General features: G+C 44.9%; 2 protein-coding genes across 49 annotated transcripts in view; one reads left to right on the top strand and one right to left on the bottom strand.

Moving 5' to 3' along the window:
* LOC126983171 (uncharacterized) overlaps positions 1 to 14549 on the bottom strand; it is a 137227-nt gene extending 122678 nt beyond the window's left edge. For 10 of the 42 annotated variants that reach the window (XR_007735736.1, XR_007735673.1, XR_007735676.1 and 7 more), the window contains exons 1-4: positions 14472 to 14486; positions 13977 to 14174; positions 13284 to 13580; positions 12790 to 12987 (exon numbers count right to left, since the gene is read on the bottom strand). Coding sequence is in view for 21 of the 42 variants with exons in the window: in XM_050835798.1 (XP_050691755.1) it covers positions 12889 to 12987; positions 13185 to 13580; positions 13680 to 13778; positions 13977 to 14134 (752 nt within the window). In the remaining 21 variants the exon portion in view is untranslated. Of the gene's footprint in view, positions 1 to 12393; positions 12691 to 12789; positions 12988 to 13085; positions 13823 to 13877; positions 13893 to 13976; positions 14274 to 14372 lie in introns of those variants that run through there. The other 32 variants (XR_007735738.1, XR_007735691.1, XR_007735693.1 and 29 more) reach the window with 32 other exon arrangements.
* The window catches only part of LOC126983255 (protein maelstrom-like), a 105176-nt gene extending 89880 nt beyond the window's left edge, over positions 1 to 15296 (top strand). The window contains exons 3-9 of one of the 7 annotated variants that reach the window (XM_050835926.1): positions 2785 to 2928; positions 3781 to 3914; positions 4819 to 4897; positions 7031 to 7170; positions 9863 to 10054; positions 11995 to 12127; positions 14993 to 15296. In XM_050835926.1, coding sequence (XP_050691883.1) covers positions 2785 to 2928; positions 3781 to 3914; positions 4819 to 4897; positions 7031 to 7170; positions 9863 to 10054; positions 11995 to 12127; positions 14993 to 15048 — 878 coding nt within the window. In that variant the 3' untranslated portion in view covers positions 15049 to 15296. The remainder of the gene's footprint in view (positions 1 to 2784; positions 2929 to 3780; positions 3915 to 4818; positions 4898 to 7030; positions 7171 to 9862; positions 10055 to 11994; positions 12128 to 14992) is intronic. The other 6 variants (XM_050835920.1, XM_050835941.1, XM_050835949.1 and 3 more) reach the window with 6 other exon arrangements.
* Positions 15297 to 19185: the final 3889 nt, after the last annotated feature.

Genomic DNA, 19185 nt, shown 5'->3' with positions numbered 1-19185 from the left:
AATTAGGAAAAATGAGCAACTGAGTACGACAATCTGGCACGTTGCGAACAGCGATACCATATTATCGTACTCAGAACATCACCTTTTTCCTGTTTCTGACCCATAACAATTGCAGATAAACATTGATAATTAACCATCTGAACTCTAATTGTGAATCTATATCGTTATCAGTGTAGGCTCGACAGTTTTGGGCCTCAAGCAGAAGAAAAGGTTATGCCTAGTACGACAATATGGTAACGCTGGTTGCGAACTTGCGAGTCACTCGGAGACCAGAGTCAGTGTTCCGTTCACCACCGTCGAGGTAGGGGTTATGGCCGTGCTCGTCCTCCTCCTCCTCCACCTCCTGAGTATTCCTGGCGGGCAGCGATGGGCAAGCAGAAGAAACGCAACGCCTTCTTCTACTTCATGATGGCCAAGAAACCCGAGGTGGAGAAGCGGCTCAAGAGAAAAGTGGAGATGTCCGAGATGGCCAAGCTGGTGACGGCGGGGTGGCAGTAAGGTACCGCATGGCCGTCCCTTCTTTTTAACGCTTTGTATCGCTTCTTAGGTCCTCCTCCTCCTTTGGTTCCTCCCTTCCTCTTATTCACACACCTTCCTTTTCAGTGTTACGTTATTATCTAACCTGAAATAAAGTCACTTATATTTACTTACTCAGACATTTGTGCGCTTTTTTTTCCAGCACTGCGCCGCGAGGAACACTTGCCAGCCTCACCATTCTTCTCTGTCTCCTTTTTGTCCCGTTGTCCTCCTCTTGCCTCCTAGCCCACTCCTCTCTGCCTATTACCATCACTACTGCTACTAACCCCACTTGTTCCTTTACTTACTTTCATTGAGTGTGTAAACAGGCTGCTTTGTTTACCCAAGGTTACATCTTTTTTACGGGCTAACAAATCCATGTACTCGGATTTTACCACGTTTCGCCATATTTCAAGGTAAAAACTAGTGGTTATTCTTCCCTCCCTCCTTCCTTCCTTCTCCCATGCCTGTTCATATTATTACCATTGTCATCAGGGTTGTGTGGGCTGCCGGGTGCTCTCCGGTTAGGGCTGCGAAGGGCGATTATAGGCGAGGTATAGCACTGTTACGTAAGACTTGCAATGGAGCTTCAAGGGTTCATGGTGCGGGTTCGTGGCAGCGCTGACGTTCTTACCTAGGGCCAGTTCAACAGTCCAACACAGTCACTGTAAGCGCCCCAAACAAACTATTATCCACAATGATCAGTTATTTCTACTCAATAACAAAGACTAAAGAGATTTCTAGCGAGGTTGGGGGCTTCGTGGTGCAGTGGTTAGCACACTCGGCTCACAACCAAGAGAGCCCGGGTTCGATTCCCAGGCGGAGTGGAAAAATTTGGGCGGCTTTTCCGATACCCTACGCCCCTGTCCACCCAGCAGTGAATGGGTACCAGGTATTAATCGGGGGTTGTGTCCCGTCTCCTGGGATCTGTTCCCATCCCCTATAATTCCTTCCCCTCCGGTCTCTCCGGCATATGACCACAGATGTTGTGCCCATTAAACGAAACTTTCCTTTTTTGTAGTTTGGTTTTCTAAAGTTTATTTATTTTTTTATATCAACGCCAAACACTATACAAGGAGTTTTTATAGTATTTTGTGTTTGGTTAGGGGCAGTGGTGTGTGGTGTGTGCTTGCGAGTGTATGCGTACATGTGTGTGTGTGTGTGTGTGTGTGTGTGTGTGTGTGTGTATATATATTTACCTAGTTGTGACATATAGGAAAAGAGCTACGCTGGCACTGTCCTGTCTCCATATCCACTCTTATTCAATTTTTCCTTAACCCAGTAGCAGCAGGGATCATGTTTCTTAATGGTCCCTCTAAGTGAGAAAAATGAGAAAAAATCACCCCTCACACAAACCATTTCATAATATATATCAAAGCATTTATGATCAATTTATGTATCATCTATTTTTGAGGGTTTATATCATGGCACAAATTTGGCCCGTCGCTGCTACTGGGTTAAAATCATGAATGTTTCTTGCACAAACCACCTCCTCCTCCAGTCTGTTCCATAGCTCAATGCTTCTGTTTGGGAAGCTAAACTTTTTCACATCTCTCCTACACGTGGTCGTCCTCAACTTCTTTCCATGTCCTCTCGTTTCTCTCTCGTTCCACACACACACAGGTCCTCTCTGTCCAAATGCTCCACCCCGCTCGCCACCCTGTACACTACTATCAGGTCTCCTCTTTCTCTTCTCTCCAGGGTTGTGAGCCCCATGCTATTGAGTCTCTCCTCGTAAGTCCGATCCCTAAGTTCCGGTTCCATCTTATTTGCCACTCTGCACTCTTTCCAGCTTCCTTATGTTCTTCTTTTTGTGAGGAGACCAGACCACTGCTGCATACTCCAATCTTGGCCTTATCATTGTAACTATTATTTTCTTCATCATCTCCTCATCCAAGTATACAAATGCCGTCCTTATGTTCCTCAGCAAATTCAGAGTTTGTCCCGTTATCCTGTTGATGTGTTTGTCCGGTGACATGTTCTCTGAGACAGTCACTCCCATGTTTGCTTTTTGATAAGTGTGAGATAAAACTTTGGATTTGTGTGTGCTTAGCAGGCTTTCTTATTTCCTGTTTTTGTTGCCCTTGAGCTGCTTACACTTCTGTAAAAAAAGATAAATAAATGAAATACAGAGTAGAGGAATGGAAGGCAAATGAAAAGCAGTACAGCTTGTGGAAGTCACTTGTTTTGAATGTAGTAAAGATATGTTAGTTTTTGTAGTCATTGATTCAGTCCTCTCCTTTCTCCTCCTTCTCTTCCTTTCCTCAGCGCTGCACCAGGCCAGCTTCATCTTAGTCAGCACAAGCTATTATGCCCACACTGACCACGGCCACTATGTCCCCGCTGAGCTGAGTCTGCTGCGCTTCAGCCTAAGGAACGGAATCATGAAGGAGTTTCACTGTATTGTTGCACGTAAGTTGTGGCCTCGACCCAGTCCTGTGAAAATGGGGGCTTCGTGGTGCAGTGGTTAGCACACTTGGCTCACAACCGAGAGAGCCCGGGTTCGATTCCCGGGCGGAGTGGAAAAATTTGGGCGGCTTTTTTGACACCCTACGCCCTGTCCACCCAGCAGTGAATGGGTACTATCAGGTATTAATTGGGGATTGTGTCCCTTCTCCTATAATTCCTTCCCCTTCTGTCTCTCTCCGGCATATGACCACAGATGTTGCGCCCACTAAACCAAACTTTCCAACTCCTGTGAAAATACATGTTGGTGGGAACGATCAAGAAGAACAATGTTTACCAAGCCCTGTTCCTAATGTAGCTTCATCCTGTACTCTGTTGATTTCAATTTCATCATCATCATCATCATCATCATCATCTTTTCCTCAGGTTAGGTTAGGTTAACCCAGTAGCAGCGTGGATCATGTTTCTTAATGGTCTCTAAGCGAGAAAATGAGAAAAATCATCACTCACACAAACCGTATTATGAAATATATCAAAGCATTTGTGATCAGTTTATGTATCATCTTTTTGGGGGGTTTATATCATGGCACAAATTTGGCCCGTCACTGCTACCGGGTTAAATTGACCTCTCTTTTGGACACTCCTCTGAGCCCTTTTTGTGGGAGCAGCAAATAGCAGGCTTTTTCATTATTGTTTCCTTTTTTTGCCCTTGAGCTGCTTCCTCTGCTGTAAAAAAAAGGAAAAAGTATATAATCCCTCTGATCATTGCTCCTCATCCTCACATAGAAATACCAGCAACAAGAACAATGCAACTCACACCAATCCTTAATTTCTTCCCTTCCTCACCCTTCCCCGCAGCCATCATCCCCCTCTCCTATGCTGCCTCGGCAAGGAAGCACTCGCTGGAGACTCACAAACTGCTGAGTGACTCGGAGGGCTATGGGAACAGCCTTGAGGAAACTGCTAAGAATCTGAAGCAGTTTTTGTCCAAGGTGAGGCGTTAGTGTATGTTGATGGGGTGCAGGTCTCCCATAGTTCCCAGTGCAGAGAAATGTTTTGAGGACCCAAAAAAGTTTGCATTGAGGAGTACCAGGTGGAGGGTCGATCCCCCTAATGTGAGACAGGTACTGAAGAAACTTGAGCAAAATTGAGGCGTTACTTCAGTGAGATTTATCGCTTTGAGAGTGGCAGGACTTTGTGTGTGTGTGAGGGAGTCAGCTCAAGGGTGCATCGTGAGGAAAGCCTGCAAAGGGCAGTGGCTTAACCCGGTAGCAGCGGGGATCATGTTTCTTAATGGTCCCTCTAAGCGAGAAAAATGAGAAAAAATCACCCCTCACACAAACCATTTCATAATATATATCAAAGCATTTGTGATCAGATTATGTATCATCAATTTTGGGGAGTTAAAATCATGGCACAAATATGGCCCGTTGCTGCTTCAAGGTAAAGCCACAAATTTGGCCCGTCGCTGCTGCACTGTAAAGCCACAAATTTGGCCCGTCGCTGCTACTGGGTTAAATGGGGAAATTCATTTTGGTTTACTTTTGGTTCCCCAGCAAAATTTCACAGTGAATTAACCCGGTAGCAACGACGAGCCATATTTGTGGCTTTACCATGTAGCAGCGACGGGCCAAATTTGTGCCATGATATAAACCCCCAAAAATAGATGGTACATAATCTGATCACAAATGCTTTGATATATATTATGAAATGGTTTGTTTGAGGGGTGATTTTTTCTCATTTTTCTCGCTTAGAGGGACCATTAAGAAACATGATCCCTGCTGCTGCCACCACCGGGTTAAATGGAGGGTCTGCTGTGCTGTACAGTGGAGTGTTCTGTACATATTAACTATCATGACCTATAACAGTGATGATGCTCCCTCCCTCCCCTGCCAGGACTGGGATGAGGACGTCCCTGTCTACACCCTGCACCGCAACATGGAACAAGCCCAGCAGATGTTGAAGACTGTGACAGGTGGGTGTTGAAATAGTGAAGTTGTAAAGAAGAGATATAGAAAAGAATATATGGAAAGTTGTTGAGAGAGAGAGAGGGAGAGGGAGAGAGAAAGAGGGGAGTCGAGTTAGAGCAGTAAATAAAGAGAGTTAAAGAGATAGAAATTAAGAGGAAAGGTATGGGTCAACTGCTCTCTCTCTCTCTCTCTCTCCGTGCCTTTCCTGGTGTCGGTGGGTTTCTTGTCCATATGCCACGCCTGAATCATTTCTTGGGTTATAATGCCTCATGAACACTGTAGTCCCTCCAGGTGCACGTTCGTTTTTTGTGCACGGTTTCAGCCACGCACGGCCCAACACAGAAGAATGTTAAATATGAAATTATCAGAATAAAAAAAGATACACAAATGTTATATCATGCATTTATTTTTATTCAGAATGCATATTGATATAAAAATGAAATTGATAAGAAAATATCAAGTATCAAGTATTCGGCCCCAGTAATAACAGTGAAAGGCATCAGGTCTCGATATGTCGGCACTAGGGTTTGTTTTCCGGGATCCTGGACAATTTTCAAGGTTTAATAATCCCGAGATATTTTTGCACATCCCGGGATGAAATTAAGTACAAAAATAGGGGCAAATTTGACTGCAGGATGGTTGTGGACTTGTGGTTCTATTTATATTTTTATACAGGGTTTCCCGTGAGGAATGTTTTGTGTGTGTGTGTGTGTGTGTGTGTGTAGGAAGGATTTACTGTTTAGGTATTCTCTTGAGTATTATAAAGCAGCCGTGGCACTCCCGTTACCCGTAACACAGCTCCAATAATGAACACCATGTCAGTATATTCCACGTTGCTGTATATGTACGTCATTGAGATGAGTGTGACAACTTAACAAAATAAAAAAAAATGCTCCACACTTTCTCTTTTCTATGAGATCCTTAATCATTTAGTTCATGTTATAAATAAAGAATGCATACATTTAATTTTTCTTCATTTATTTTTACTACATTTTCTGTCATTAAGTTCTCTTTTCATTTCACTAAGTATAAATGGAAACAAATGTATTTTTTATCAGCGATAATGAACTATAATTTACATTGTCATCCGCATTGGAATTGGGAAGCAGAACAAAACTAAAGCAGTAAACGAAGCAAGTTTTCTTATCCCTTTTACTTTGCTGAGAAACAAAGTGTTTGCTGAAAATTTGGAATTAAACAATAAGTGGAATTAATAAGACAGTCAATCTACAGTAATATTTCTGCCTATCTTTTAATGGTAAGCACATCAAAAACCTGGAAGGGAAACTAGTTATAATGTGCAATTTTAGAGAATTGAAAATCCCGGGAATTCCCGGGATCCTGGGATTAGGGCTCATTTTATCCTGGAATCCCGGGACAAAGAAAAGGGTCCAACACAATAATCCCTAGTCGGCACAACACACCTGCTCTTGTTTACAAACAAGAATAGACTATCGCCTTGTGCTGATGATAAATGTAACCTTTATAACTACAAATGCTACCTTACAATGCCCATATTTCTTGACTAGACCATCATTTAACCTTGTGGTAGCAGAGTGGATCATGTTTCTTAATGGTCCCTCTAAGCGAGAAAAATGAGAAAAAATCATAACTCACACAAACCATTTCATAATATATATCAAAGCATTTGTCATCAGATTATATATCATCTATTTTTGGGGAGTTATATCGTGGCACAAATTTGGCCCGTCACTGCTACATGATAAAGCCACAAATTTGGCCCATCGCTGCTACACGATAAAGCCACAAATTTGGCCCGTCGCTGCTACACGATAAAGCCACAAATTTGGCCCATCGCTGCTACACGATAAAGCCACAAATTTGGCCCATCGCTGCTACCGGGTTAATATCAATAGTTAAATCATCCTTTAAGGTACTTGAAAAAAAGTGTGTAAATGAAGGAAACAAAAATAAAGTTCTGATTAATTTGTACCATTAGCGGCGCAACTGTGACAACTGAAAGGGCATGTTGTACCAGCGGTGGTGCAGAGAGCAGGTACCATGTTGAGGGATGGCTGAGGTGGAAAATGTTATGGCTAAGTTGAATGCATCTTGTAAATTAATATAACATAAATAGTAATGTTGAATATCTCTCTCTCTCTCTCTCTCTCTCCCAGGTGCAAACGTCAAGATCTTCTCCCTGGACCTGCTCTACCGGTTGATCTACTCTGCGGCAATGAGTGACATCCCCCTGTCTGTGGCCACTGACATGCTGGAAGAGTGTGGCCTTGACTACTTCCCTAACATAGCCTGCTCGGTGAGTCCCTGGCATGTTAGTCCTGTGTATTTAACCCGGTAGCAGCGGGGATCATGATTCTGAATGGTAACATATGAGAGGAAGGGACAGGTGTTGGGACAGTGTGGCAGAGCAGAGGGGAGGAAAGGACCGACGGAATTGAACGCCCAGACTGTATGAAATGGTTTGTCTATACTAAAACTTCCAGTAGCAGGGAACATGTTTCTTAACCCTTTCTTTGCACGTGGGACGGGACGCGACTATCCCCTCAGGCACAGTCAGGCAGCCCAATGGAGGGTCTCTTTTAACCTCTGTATCTCAAAAACTATTCATCACAACTAAAAAACAAAAACACCATTGGAAAGAGGAGGTCCAGACCTATAGGAGTCGGTTATGTATGCCTCTCGTGAATGTATATGCACGTTCAGGGAGTGTTGAATGTTAACACTTACATCGGTGTGTGCGGGATGATCAGCCATATTGAGGGAACTAAGGACATCTCTCCTTCAGATTCTGGCAAGGGAGTATTGCCAACTGCAATATTTACAACTATTTGGTCAAAGAATCAGTCAGGTGATCGGTGAAGCTATGCAAAAAAATGCCGCTATATTGAGCAAGAAAATCCACCAGTTACTTGTCCGTAGATTTGCCACGCTAGGCTGATACGATTTTCCACCAAATTTAGTGAAGAACCCACTCAATTGGCAATCCTGTGTTGTGAGAATTAGTGTTGAAACACATTCATACGCGGGAGATTTGAGTGCGGGTGGAGCTCGCAGCAAGCGCTTAGCACCACCAGCACATATGCCTAACGCTCGCTGCGAGTGTTTATCAATGAAAGGGTTAATGGTGAGTGTGGCAGTCTTAGGATAAAGGAATTTAGTGAGTAAAACTATATGCTCCTTCAACAGTAACTCTATAGGCTCCTTCAATAGAATGAATACAGAAGGTGCTTTAAGGATGATTGTTATAGGCCAAGGATAAAGCAAAAAAATAAAGGAAGGCTTCAATAATATCCTGTAAATATAATACAGAAGATGCTAAAAGAATTATTGATTTTTGTTTGAGAAGTGTCAGGCAGAGGTCGGTATAAGACACTTTTGCTTCTCACATTAGCTATTTCTAAAGGTCAAAGAGAGAGGTCAGTCAGGTTCTAATGAGTGTTTCTTTAGGTTCATGGTACAGAGGAAGGGTCACATTACCACCAGAGTCATAAAACTACTACTGGAAATGCCCACAACTCCTATGAAAGCCTTGTCAAATATGTGTTTCTTGGTTCACAGTACAGAAGAAGGGTCAGACTACCACCAGGGTCATAAAACTACTCTTGGAGATGCCCACAACTCCCATGAAAGCTCTGTCAAATATGTGTTTCTAGGTTCACAGTACAGAAGAAGGGTCAGACTACCACCAGGGTCATAAAACTACTCTTGGAGATGCCCACAACTCCCATGAAAGCTCTGTCAAATATGTGTTCTTGGGCAACGAAATGTCTTATAATATGACTCTCAGAGACTCATTGCCCATCGAATCCATTAACCCAGTAGCAGCGACGGGCCAATTTGTGGCTTTACCGTGTAGCAGTGACGGGCCAAATTTGTGGCTTTACCGTGTAGCAGTGACGGGCCAAATTTGTGACTTTACCGTGTAGCAGTGACGGGCCAAATTTGTGGCTTTACCGTGTAGCAGCGACGGGCCAAATTTGTGGCTTTACCGTGTAGCAGTGACAGGCCAAATTTGTGGCTTTACCGTGTAGCAGTGACGGGCCAAATTTGTGGCTTTACCGTGTAGCAGTGACGGGCCAAATTTGTGGCTTTACCGTGTAGCAGTGACGGGCCAAATTTGTGCCATGATATAAACCCCCCAAAATAGATGATGCATGAACTGATCACAAATGCTTTGATATATATTATGCAATGGTTTGTGTGAGTGATGATTTTTTTTCTCATTTTTCCCGCTTGGAGAGACCATTAACCCTCTGAGTACCGCGCTATGGCGAGAAAACTAGTACACCCCATACCGCACTATGTGCAAAAAATTTTTTTTTCTTTCAAAACACTCGAATCTATCCCAAAACCATAAAAAATGTTGTCATTCCCCTTTCCGTAGCTTAGAAGTGTACCCCCTTCATCTCACCCGCAGCCCCGCCCCACCCGTTCAGCCCCGCTCAGCCGAGAGCGAGTTCATGCGGCTGTGCCCGCCACTCCGTTTCAGCGCAGTTTTGTAGTTCCACACTTTTTACACTCAGTGCATCATGGAACAATTATATTTCGAGAAATAAGACCGGTTTTGAAAATTATAAAATGACGATACGGTATCGTCACCCGTATGGGAAGCAACATTTTGTTTTTGGCAGAGGGTGGTAAGCTGTCCTGAACTTTTCCTTTGTTTTCACTATGTGGCGTATCCCATAGGATCACGAGAACCTGGGAGAGGCTAGCCCAACTCTCTAGCTATCACGTGATACCCGGCTGGTCTTCGGGGAACCAAAACTTTTCGCGAAATAAGACCGAGTGTAAGGGTAACTCAGTGACGATGTGGTATCATCACCCGTACTGGCGGTAACATCCAGTGGTGACGATACCGTATCGTCATCGGTACTCAGAGGGTTAAGGAACATGATCCCCGCTGCTACCACCACCGGGTTAAGGGATAATAGGGACATTTTAAACTGTGAAGTAGTGTTGTGATACTCTTGCTTTGGTGCCAACAGGTGCACAACACCGCGCTGAAGGACGGGGCTCGCTTCTGCACCCTGTCGCATGTGCGGCGCTGGGTCTACTTCATGTGTCAGAACCTGGACCTCAAGAAGCTGTTTGGGGTGGAGCCTCAGAAGGGGAAGCACTACCCGGTTGACGAGCTGTGGGTGGGCACGTCCGACAGCCTCTCCAGTTTGACTCTTGAGGTAATGACATTTTTCAAACCACATGAGAAATTAGCTTTTTCCAGATACAGGTAACTCTTGATTTATGCGAGCATTGTGTCCTTGAAGAGGTGGCGTGAATCAAAAACAATGTACATCAAACAAGAGGTAGGTTTGTACCTTTATTGCCTACTGTATCACTGACTCCTCTCCCTCTCGTGGTTCCTCCTCTGGCTGCCCTTCCCCTCGCGGTAGCACAGCACCGAGGGTGTTGTTGTTGAGCAGCGTGGCAGCGTGGGTACTGTATTGTTGTTCAAGTGGCGCGCGGGAAGAACTGAGCTCAGCTGTGTGGCCGCAGCGCCGTGTGAGTCCAGTTGCATGAGACATCTGGTGGCCACTCCTTAAAATATCGCGTATAAGTGAAAAAACGTGTAAATTAAACATTTATTTGGATTTTGGACCCCACGTTATTTAAAAAAATGCGTAGACCAAACTCGCGTAAATCGAGAGTTATCTGTAGTTCTTTTCCCAACTACCTACCTGGGATACGAATATGGGCCCTCAAGATGTGGGCTTGACACTATGGTCCAACAAATCTCATCTGAAGTATGCATATCACGTGTGGGGGGGCTCTACACACAGCTCTCTTGGACAAAGTAGAGTCAAAGGCTTTTCGTCTCATCAACTCTCCTCCTCTTAGGGCTGCTTTCACAGTCATTTTGTTTGTTTTGATCGTTACCAGTGGCAGGGATTGCTGCTATAGTATTTCCACGTAAAACTGGCTGATGGGGTAGTGGCAGCTGCGGGGTTAGCCTAGCCCCGCACCTTGGCACACACTCTCAACACCTCTCACTTCCTCTGCAGCTACCACTACCCCTTAGGCCAGTTTCACGTGGAACATTATATCGTCGATCGCCGCCATTGTTAACGATCAAAACAAACAAAGTGACTGAAAGCGGCCCTTACTGATAGTCTCCTACCTCTTACAATAAAGTTTCCGCCGCCATGTTGCCTTTCTTTCTATCTTCTATCAATATTTTCACGCTGACTGCTCCTCTGAACTTGCCATCTGCATGCCTCCCCCCCTCCCGCAGCCCCACTGCTCACAACCTGTTAACCAACATCTTCACTCTTTCATCCCTCTTGCTACTAAACTCTGAAACAATCTTCCTTCTTCTGTATTTCCTCCTGCCTACAACTTGAACTCTTTCTGTCTCTCTCCGGCATATGACCACAGATGTTGCGCTGACTAAACCAAACTTTCCAACTTTTACCGTGCTTGTAGATGCTTAAGAATCATCGGAGTTACCTTCAGAAGAGCTTTGATGCTCCCCTTGTAAAGGCTTGTCATAAGAACCAGAAAAGGCAGAAAGGAAAGCATGTTCACTGTTGACAAGCAAATTTTTTTGGTGAAGTTTGGAAGCTTTTTTTTCACGTTTAAATTATTTTTTAAGGTTCAAAAGTAGTTTGTTCAGAAGCAAGATAGTTTAGAAATTTGTCTAGATTTTTTTAAGAGCTCAAAAGATTTATTTTTAGATTTATTTTATTTATTATTATTATTTTTTTCATTTTATTTTATTTATTTATTTATTTTTTACATCTTCGCCTGTGGCGCCAGTAGGCTTGTTTTTGGAGGGGCCTGATGGTATGGCCCAGCCCGTTGTGGCGTAGGTCAGTGTTTATAGTGGCGCCATCTTGCATTGGCTCATGCTGCCCTCCCAGAGCTCATCTTTAATCCTGAGTCCGGGTTGATAGGTGGTCTTCTGGACAGCATGTGGGTGGTTTTAAGCCACTCGACAGCGGCTGAAAAATCCCAGCTTGGTGGCACCGGGCGGGGATTGAATGCGGCGCTGTCACGCTGTCAACTCAGCCACCGCCTCCCCCTGTGTGTTTGGAAGTTTGTTGAAAGATTTTTCCACGTTGTGGTTCATGGTAAAAGCATACCAGATTTATCAGTACATAACCCGCCACATTTCTTACAGGACTCGGACAAAGCCTGCGGTGCTGTTGGCTCAGACCCGTGGGTGCCGATGGACGGGAAAGGTCAGGCCTTGACAACAAAACCATGGGAGGAGGAAGACTTTCCCTCGCTTGGCTTTGAGCAGGCCAAGAAAGGTACAGAGGCTGGTGGTTATTGTTTCTTGCATTCAACTAGTTGTAGTATACTGGATTTGAGTTTATATTGGCCATTTTCCATATATACTTTTATCTAACTGAGCCATGGATGCTCCTTGCTTGCTCCACCTATATCAACTCATTCAAAAGTGGCTGCTGCAATCCAATGAAGAAAAATGTAAGTCCTGCACCTTGGGAGGGGATATCCAGCACACCAATACCACATGGGAAACACTCCACTATCCACCACAGAGGCAGAGAAAGACCTGGGACTATATGTTACCAGGCTACCAGTGAAGGGATATCCAGCACACCAATACCACATGGGAAACACTCCACTATCCACCACAGAGGCAGAGAAAGACCTGGGACTATATGTTACCAGGCTACCAGTGAAGGGATATCCAGCACACCAATACCACAAGGGAAACACTCCACTATCCACCACAGAGGCAGAAAAAGACCTGGGACTATATGTTACCAGGCTACCAGTGAAGGGATATCCAGCACACCAATACCACATGGGAAACACTCCACTATCCACCACAGAGGCAGAGAAAGACCTAGGACTATATGTTACCAGGCTACCAGTGAAGGGATATCCAGCACACCAATACCACATGGGAAACACTCCACTATCCACCACAGAGGCAGAGAAAGACCTGGGACTATATGTTACCAGGCTACCAGTGAAGGGATATCCAGCACACCAATACCACATGGGAAACACTCCACTATCCACCACAGAGGCAGAGAAAGACCTGGGACTATATGTTACCAGGCTACCAGTGAAGGGATATCCAGCACACCAATACCACATGGGAAACACTCCACTATCCACCACAGAGGCAGAGAAAGACCTGGGACTATATGTTACCAGGCTACCAGTGAAGGATATCCAGCACACCAATACCACATGGGAAACACTCCACTATCCACCACAGAGGCAGAGAAAGACCTGGGACTATATGTTACCAGGCTACCAGTGAAGGGATATCCAGCACACCAATACCACAAGGGAAACACTCCACTATCCACCACAGAGGCAGAGAAAGACCTGAGACTATATGTTACCAGGCTACCAGTGAAGGGATATCCAGCACACCAATACCACATGGGAAACACTCCACTATCCACCACAGAGGCAGAGAAAGACCTGGGACTATATGTTACCAGGCTACCAGTGAAGGGATATCCAGCACACCAATACCACATGGGAAACACTCCACTATCCACCACAGAGGCAGAGAAAGACCTGGGACTATATGTTACCAGGCTACCAGTGAAGGGATATCCAGCACACCAATACCACATGGGAAACACTCCACTATCCACCACAGAGGCAGAGAAAGACCTGGGACTATATGTTACCAGGCTACCAGTGAAGGGATATCCAGCACACCAATACCACATGGGAAACACTCCACTATCCACCACAGAGGCAGAGAAAGACCTGGGACTATATGTTACCAGGCTACCAGTGAAGGGATATCCAGCACACCAATACCACATGGGAAACACTCCACTATCCACCACAGAGGCATAGAAAGACCTGGGACTATATGTTACCAGGCTACCAGTGAAGGGATATCCAGCACACCAATACCACATGGGAAACACTCCACTATCCACCACAGAGGCAGAGAAAGACCTGGGACTATATGTTACCAGGCTACCAGTGAAGGGATATCCAGCCCACCAATGCCACTAGGGAAACACTCCACTATCCACCACAGAGGCAGAAAAAGACCTGGGACTATATGTTACCAGGCTACCAGTGAAGGGATATCCAGCGCACCAATATCACATGGGAAACACTCCACTATCCACCACAGAGGCAGAGAAAGACCTGGGACTATATGTTACCAGGCTACCAGTGAAGGGATATCCAGCACACCAATACCACATGGGAAACACTCCACTATCCACCACAGAGGCAGAGAAAGACCTGGGACTATATGTTACCAGGCTACCAGTGAAGGGATATCCAGCACACCAATACCACATGGGAAACACTCCACTATCCACCACAGAGCCAGAGAAAGACCTGGGACTATATGTTACCAGGCTACCAGTGAACGGATATCCAGCACACCAATACCACATGGGAAACACTCCACTATCCACCACAGAGGCAGAGAAAGACCTGGGACTGTATGTTACCAGGCTACCAGTGAAGGGATATCCAGCACACCAATACCACATGGGAAACACTCCACTATCCACCACAGAGCCAGAGAAAAACCTGGGAGTGTATGTTACCAGGCTACCAGTGAAGGGATATCCAGCACACCAATACCACATGGGAAACACTCCACTATCCACCACAGAGGCAGAGAAAGACCTGGGACTGTATGTTACCAGGCTACCAGTGAAGGGATATCCAGCACACCAATACCACATGGGAAACACTCCACTATCCACCACAGAGCCAGAGAAAGACCTGGGACTATATGTTACCAGGCTACCTGTGAAAACCAAATCCGTGCCAATCGCAACGGACGGGTTGATTGTACCATCAATTACTACCTCTTTCACTTGACTTTCACCCAGTGTTTTGTTAATGTTTCCACCAGTTCACCTCTGTACAGCTCCCGGGGGCACAACCGAGAGAGCCCGGGTTCGATTCCCGGGCGGAGTGGAAAAATTTGGGCGGCTTTTCCGATACCCTACGCCCCTGTCCACCCAGCAGTGAATGGGTACCAGGTATTAATCGGGGGTTGTGTCCTGTCTCCTGGGATCTGTTCCCTTCTATAATTCCTTCCCCTCCTGTCTCTCCGGCATATGACCACAAATGTTGCGCCCACTAAACAAAACTTTCCAACTTTTTTCCTCCTCGCCTCACCCAGTGTGATTTCCCCACAGGGAGTGCTCGTGGGGGTAAGAAGAAGCTCTCACACCGTACCCTAGAGATGGACTAAGGGTGCTGGCCTGCTGCTGCCGATGCCATTAGGGGAGTCTAAACCCTTGTACCCCCCTCAAGATAAGCCAAGATTGATTTTCCTGTTGGCATGAAAGATTTGCAGAGGCCTCGGCTGTACCTTAAGCCAGAACAGTTTTGGTTTGTTTTAAGTTTTATCAAGTATTTAATTTCCCTTCATGTTCTTGTAAGGCAAAAAGTAAAAATGTGTTGGCTGCTGTGAAGATGAAAATGAAGGCAGATGGTTGACCTTGAAGGTATTACTGTATTCACCTAGTTGTATTTACCTATAGTCCAACCAAATTGTTGAGTCCGTTTGGGCGGAGGCTCCCACGGGTCCATCTCTGAGCTCCACATTTTTCAGTCTAGTCCTCTCATTCATGTAACCACCCATACCTCACATTTTTCACACCAGTAGACTTGGCTTTCCACCTTTTACACCAGTTCAGTCATCCAGGGGTAGACACCAGTAGACTTGCCTTTCCACCTTTCACACCAATTAACCCGGTGGTGGTAGCAGCAGGGATCATGTTTCTTAATGGTCCCTCTAAGTGAGAAAAATGAGAAAAAATCACCCCTCACACAAACCATTTCATAATATATATCAAAGCATTTGTGATCAGTTTATGCATCATCTATTTTGGGGGGGGTTATATCATGGCACAAATTTGGCCCGTCGCTGCTACACGGTAAAGCCACAAATTTGGCCCTGTTGCTGCTACAGGGTTAATAGCTATTCAGGGGTGCTTTTTTTCTTGCTGTCAGTGTGCATGAGTGAGGAGATGCAGCTCACTAGTGATGTGGGTGGCAGGGAGTATAGCATATTGTTTGTCCTTAACCTGGTAGCAGCGACGGTCCAAATTTGTGGCTTTACCGTATAACAGCGACGGGATAAATTTGTGCCATGATTTAACCCCCAAAAAATAGATGATACATAAAATGATCACAAATTCTTTGATATATATTATGAAATGGTTTGTGTGAGTGGTGATTTTTTCTCATTTTTCTCGCTTGGAGGGACCATTAAGAAACATGATCCCCGCTGCTACCACCACCAGGTTAATGGCCATCAGAAGTGAAGGGTGAAGCTGTGTTCATGGTGCAGCAGCTGTCTGGCGGCCACCCAAATGAACACCACTGAGTACCAGGATGTTTTTCACTGTGTTAATACAGTTTCTCTAATGTCTGGCAACCATACTGTTTTTATCCAGAAGTGCTCCATTATTATTATTTTTTTTTTTAAAGCTTTTTTCATTTAGTTTAAAATTTACTATTGAATTTTAAGCTTGCAATCCTGTTCCCCTTGTGTTACATTTTATTTTAATAGCCTTTTTTTAGTTGTTTCAGTGATTATTTTTTATCAAGCGGACATCAGTAGACTCTGCTTTACTATGCTGTAGTGAAGAATACATTGTGATATGTATGATATTGTCTCTTTTCCTATTCATCCTCAGTTGAAAAAATGTCATTTTGGCAGATTAACCCGGCAGTGTCGGCGGACCCATTTTTGGGCTCCCGCAAGTCGGTCAGCTGAAACGGCGGACCTCGTTTGGGGCTCGGCTCAAAACGCCTAATTCGAACTAATTGTAGGCGGTGGTGGCATAGAGCAACCCACCCTGGGTCATTGTGGTGGGTGAGTGATCTTGAGGTGGGCTTATTTGTCATAGGTGGTGCTGTAAGGTCACGGCAGACTGAATTAGCTATCCACACAGTAATCACTTGTCAAATTCTCTGCAGTAGACAACAAGTGACTCTCGGCTAGATGCCACGCATCACAAGACTGTATTTTGTAACAAACACCACCCAAAAAGAATGGAGTTTGAGTAAAAGTAAACACTTTTAACGGCTTTATGGTTATGAGAGGAGCAGGTACTCTGATGTACGTTCCATGCTCTTTTCTTGGTCTCAAAATGCAGTGTAATGTTGACGTTTCTTGGCCACTTATCAGCTTTCCCATAGCCGAAGCCCACGGGTTAATGGTCCCTCTAAGCGAGAAAAATGAGAAAAAATCATCACTCACACAAACCAATTCATAATATATATCGAAGCATTTGTGATCAGTTTATGTATCATCTATTTTGGGGGGGTTTAAATCGTGGCACAAATTTGGACCGTCGCTGCTACATGGTAAAGCCACAAATTTGGCCCATCGCTGCTACCGGGTTAACAATTACTATTATTATCACTGCTCTTCAAGGCTTGCAGTGACCTGAGACCTTTAGTGATGTAAGCACCAAAGTGTCTTCAAACGCTCAGTAATAACTTCATGGTGTCTGCATTCTGAGATGCAGGTTTTCCTACTTCAAAGACTTATTTATTTATTTCCAAATAGCATTTTGAACCCAGCCCCCACCCAGGCCCTCCTTAGTCCATTTCACCAAAGCATTTATCTCATGTATAAAAATCCAGGATCAATTCATTTCCAAACTGCATACAGTCACAATTGCACACAGTTCATGATCCACTGAAGCCAGTGGATTTGACTCATACATGGGACCTTCAAGATGAAGCTTAGGACCTTGAAGGTCAGCTTGGGACCCCCATACAAAGTGCCACAAGGTTTAGTGTAGTGTGGCGACTATGCCTGATGAACGAGCCTCCCATAACCCACTTAGCCAGGAGGGGTACCTCTTTGGCCGACTCGGTAAGGAGTGGCTCTCCCGTCACGCTGGTCGCAGGTTCAATCCCAGGCAGCCGGCGAATACCCTCTCCTTGTGATTAATTTCTTGTGTGTTTAGATACACGCAGAGGACGTGTGTGGGGCCGAGAGTAATAGAAAAAGAGAATAGAAAATCTCTTCATTAAATTAGGAGCTCTTGGGAAAAATACAAATGGAAGTCCTTGATATTAATTATCATTATTTTTATGAGAATTTTCCTTTTCACTTTTCTTGTTCTTGTGTTTTTTATTTAAACATTAACATCAGTAATGGCATGCTCCATCTGTCTTGGGGCTCCATTCGTTCTCACACTGGAGAGTACAGTGATATCACCCAGCAGACCAGCGGCAAACACCAGAAAATGAGAAAAATTTGTCATGCCCCGTTAGCTTATTTTTCTCTATTTCCTCTATTTTTCCTACATGACCTCTGCATGTATCGAAACAACACACGAGAAATAAATCAAGACAAGATAAGGGTATTCGCCGGCTGCCTGGGATTGAACCCGCGACCAGCGTGACGGGAGAGCCACTCCTTACCGAGTCAGCCAAAGAGGTACCCCCCTGGCTAAGTGGGTTATGGGAGGCTCGTTCATCAGGCATAGTCGCCGCACTAAAAATTGTCCCTCATTGCTTGATGTGCTTGAAGGACGGTTACTCTGGGCTTCTCCACGTGGCTGCTCCATCCGATGCAAGTCTCCCTGTCAGGTTGGTGAGCCTCTGCCTGTCTTGCCCCCTTCATGAGAATGATGCAAAGAAAACGGAGCCTTTATATTGGCTCTGGTGTCTACAGCCATGTGATACCAGTGTTGTAAATATTTTCAGCTGAGAAGAAAAAAGATGGTTCAAGCTACAACAACAACAACAAAAGGTGACAAATAAACATTATATATATCACTAGTTACATGGTAAAGATGATGTGCCAGCTACTGGAGTGCCCCCCACACATGCCTCCTCAGCTCGACTGGTGGTGGGCTTTGTTCAAGGAGCCTCGAGTTAGTGAAAACATAAAGTTGGCCACAAACGCCATAGCAGCCTGTATATTTTAACTTGTCTGATCTTACTTCACCCTTTCCTTGCGCGCGGGACGGGACGCGACTATCCCCTCAGGTGCAGTCAGGCAGCCCAATGGGGGGTCTCTTTTAACCTCTGTATCTCAAAAACTATTCATCACAACTACAAACCATAAACACCATTGGAAAGAGGAGGTCCAGATCTATAGGAGTCGGTTATGTATGCCTCTCCTGCGAACGTACATGCACGTTCAGGGAGTGTTGAATGTTAACGCTTACGTCGGTGCATACGGGGTGATCAGCCATATTGAGGGAACTGTAGACATCTCTCCTTCAGATTCTGGCAAGAGAGTATTGCCAACTGCAATATTTACAACTATTTGGTCAAAGAATCAGTCAGGTGATAGGTGAAGCTATGCAAAAATGCTGCCATATTGGGCAAGAACATCCACCAGTTACTTGTCTGT

This window comes from Eriocheir sinensis, chromosome 5 (genome assembly GCF_024679095.1).
Source record: "Eriocheir sinensis breed Jianghai 21 chromosome 5, ASM2467909v1, whole genome shotgun sequence".
NCBI classification, from domain to species: Eukaryota; Metazoa; Arthropoda; class Malacostraca; order Decapoda; family Varunidae; genus Eriocheir; species Eriocheir sinensis.
Note: the sequence above shows the minus strand (reverse complement) of the source record. Positions and strands in the feature narration are given on the sequence as shown.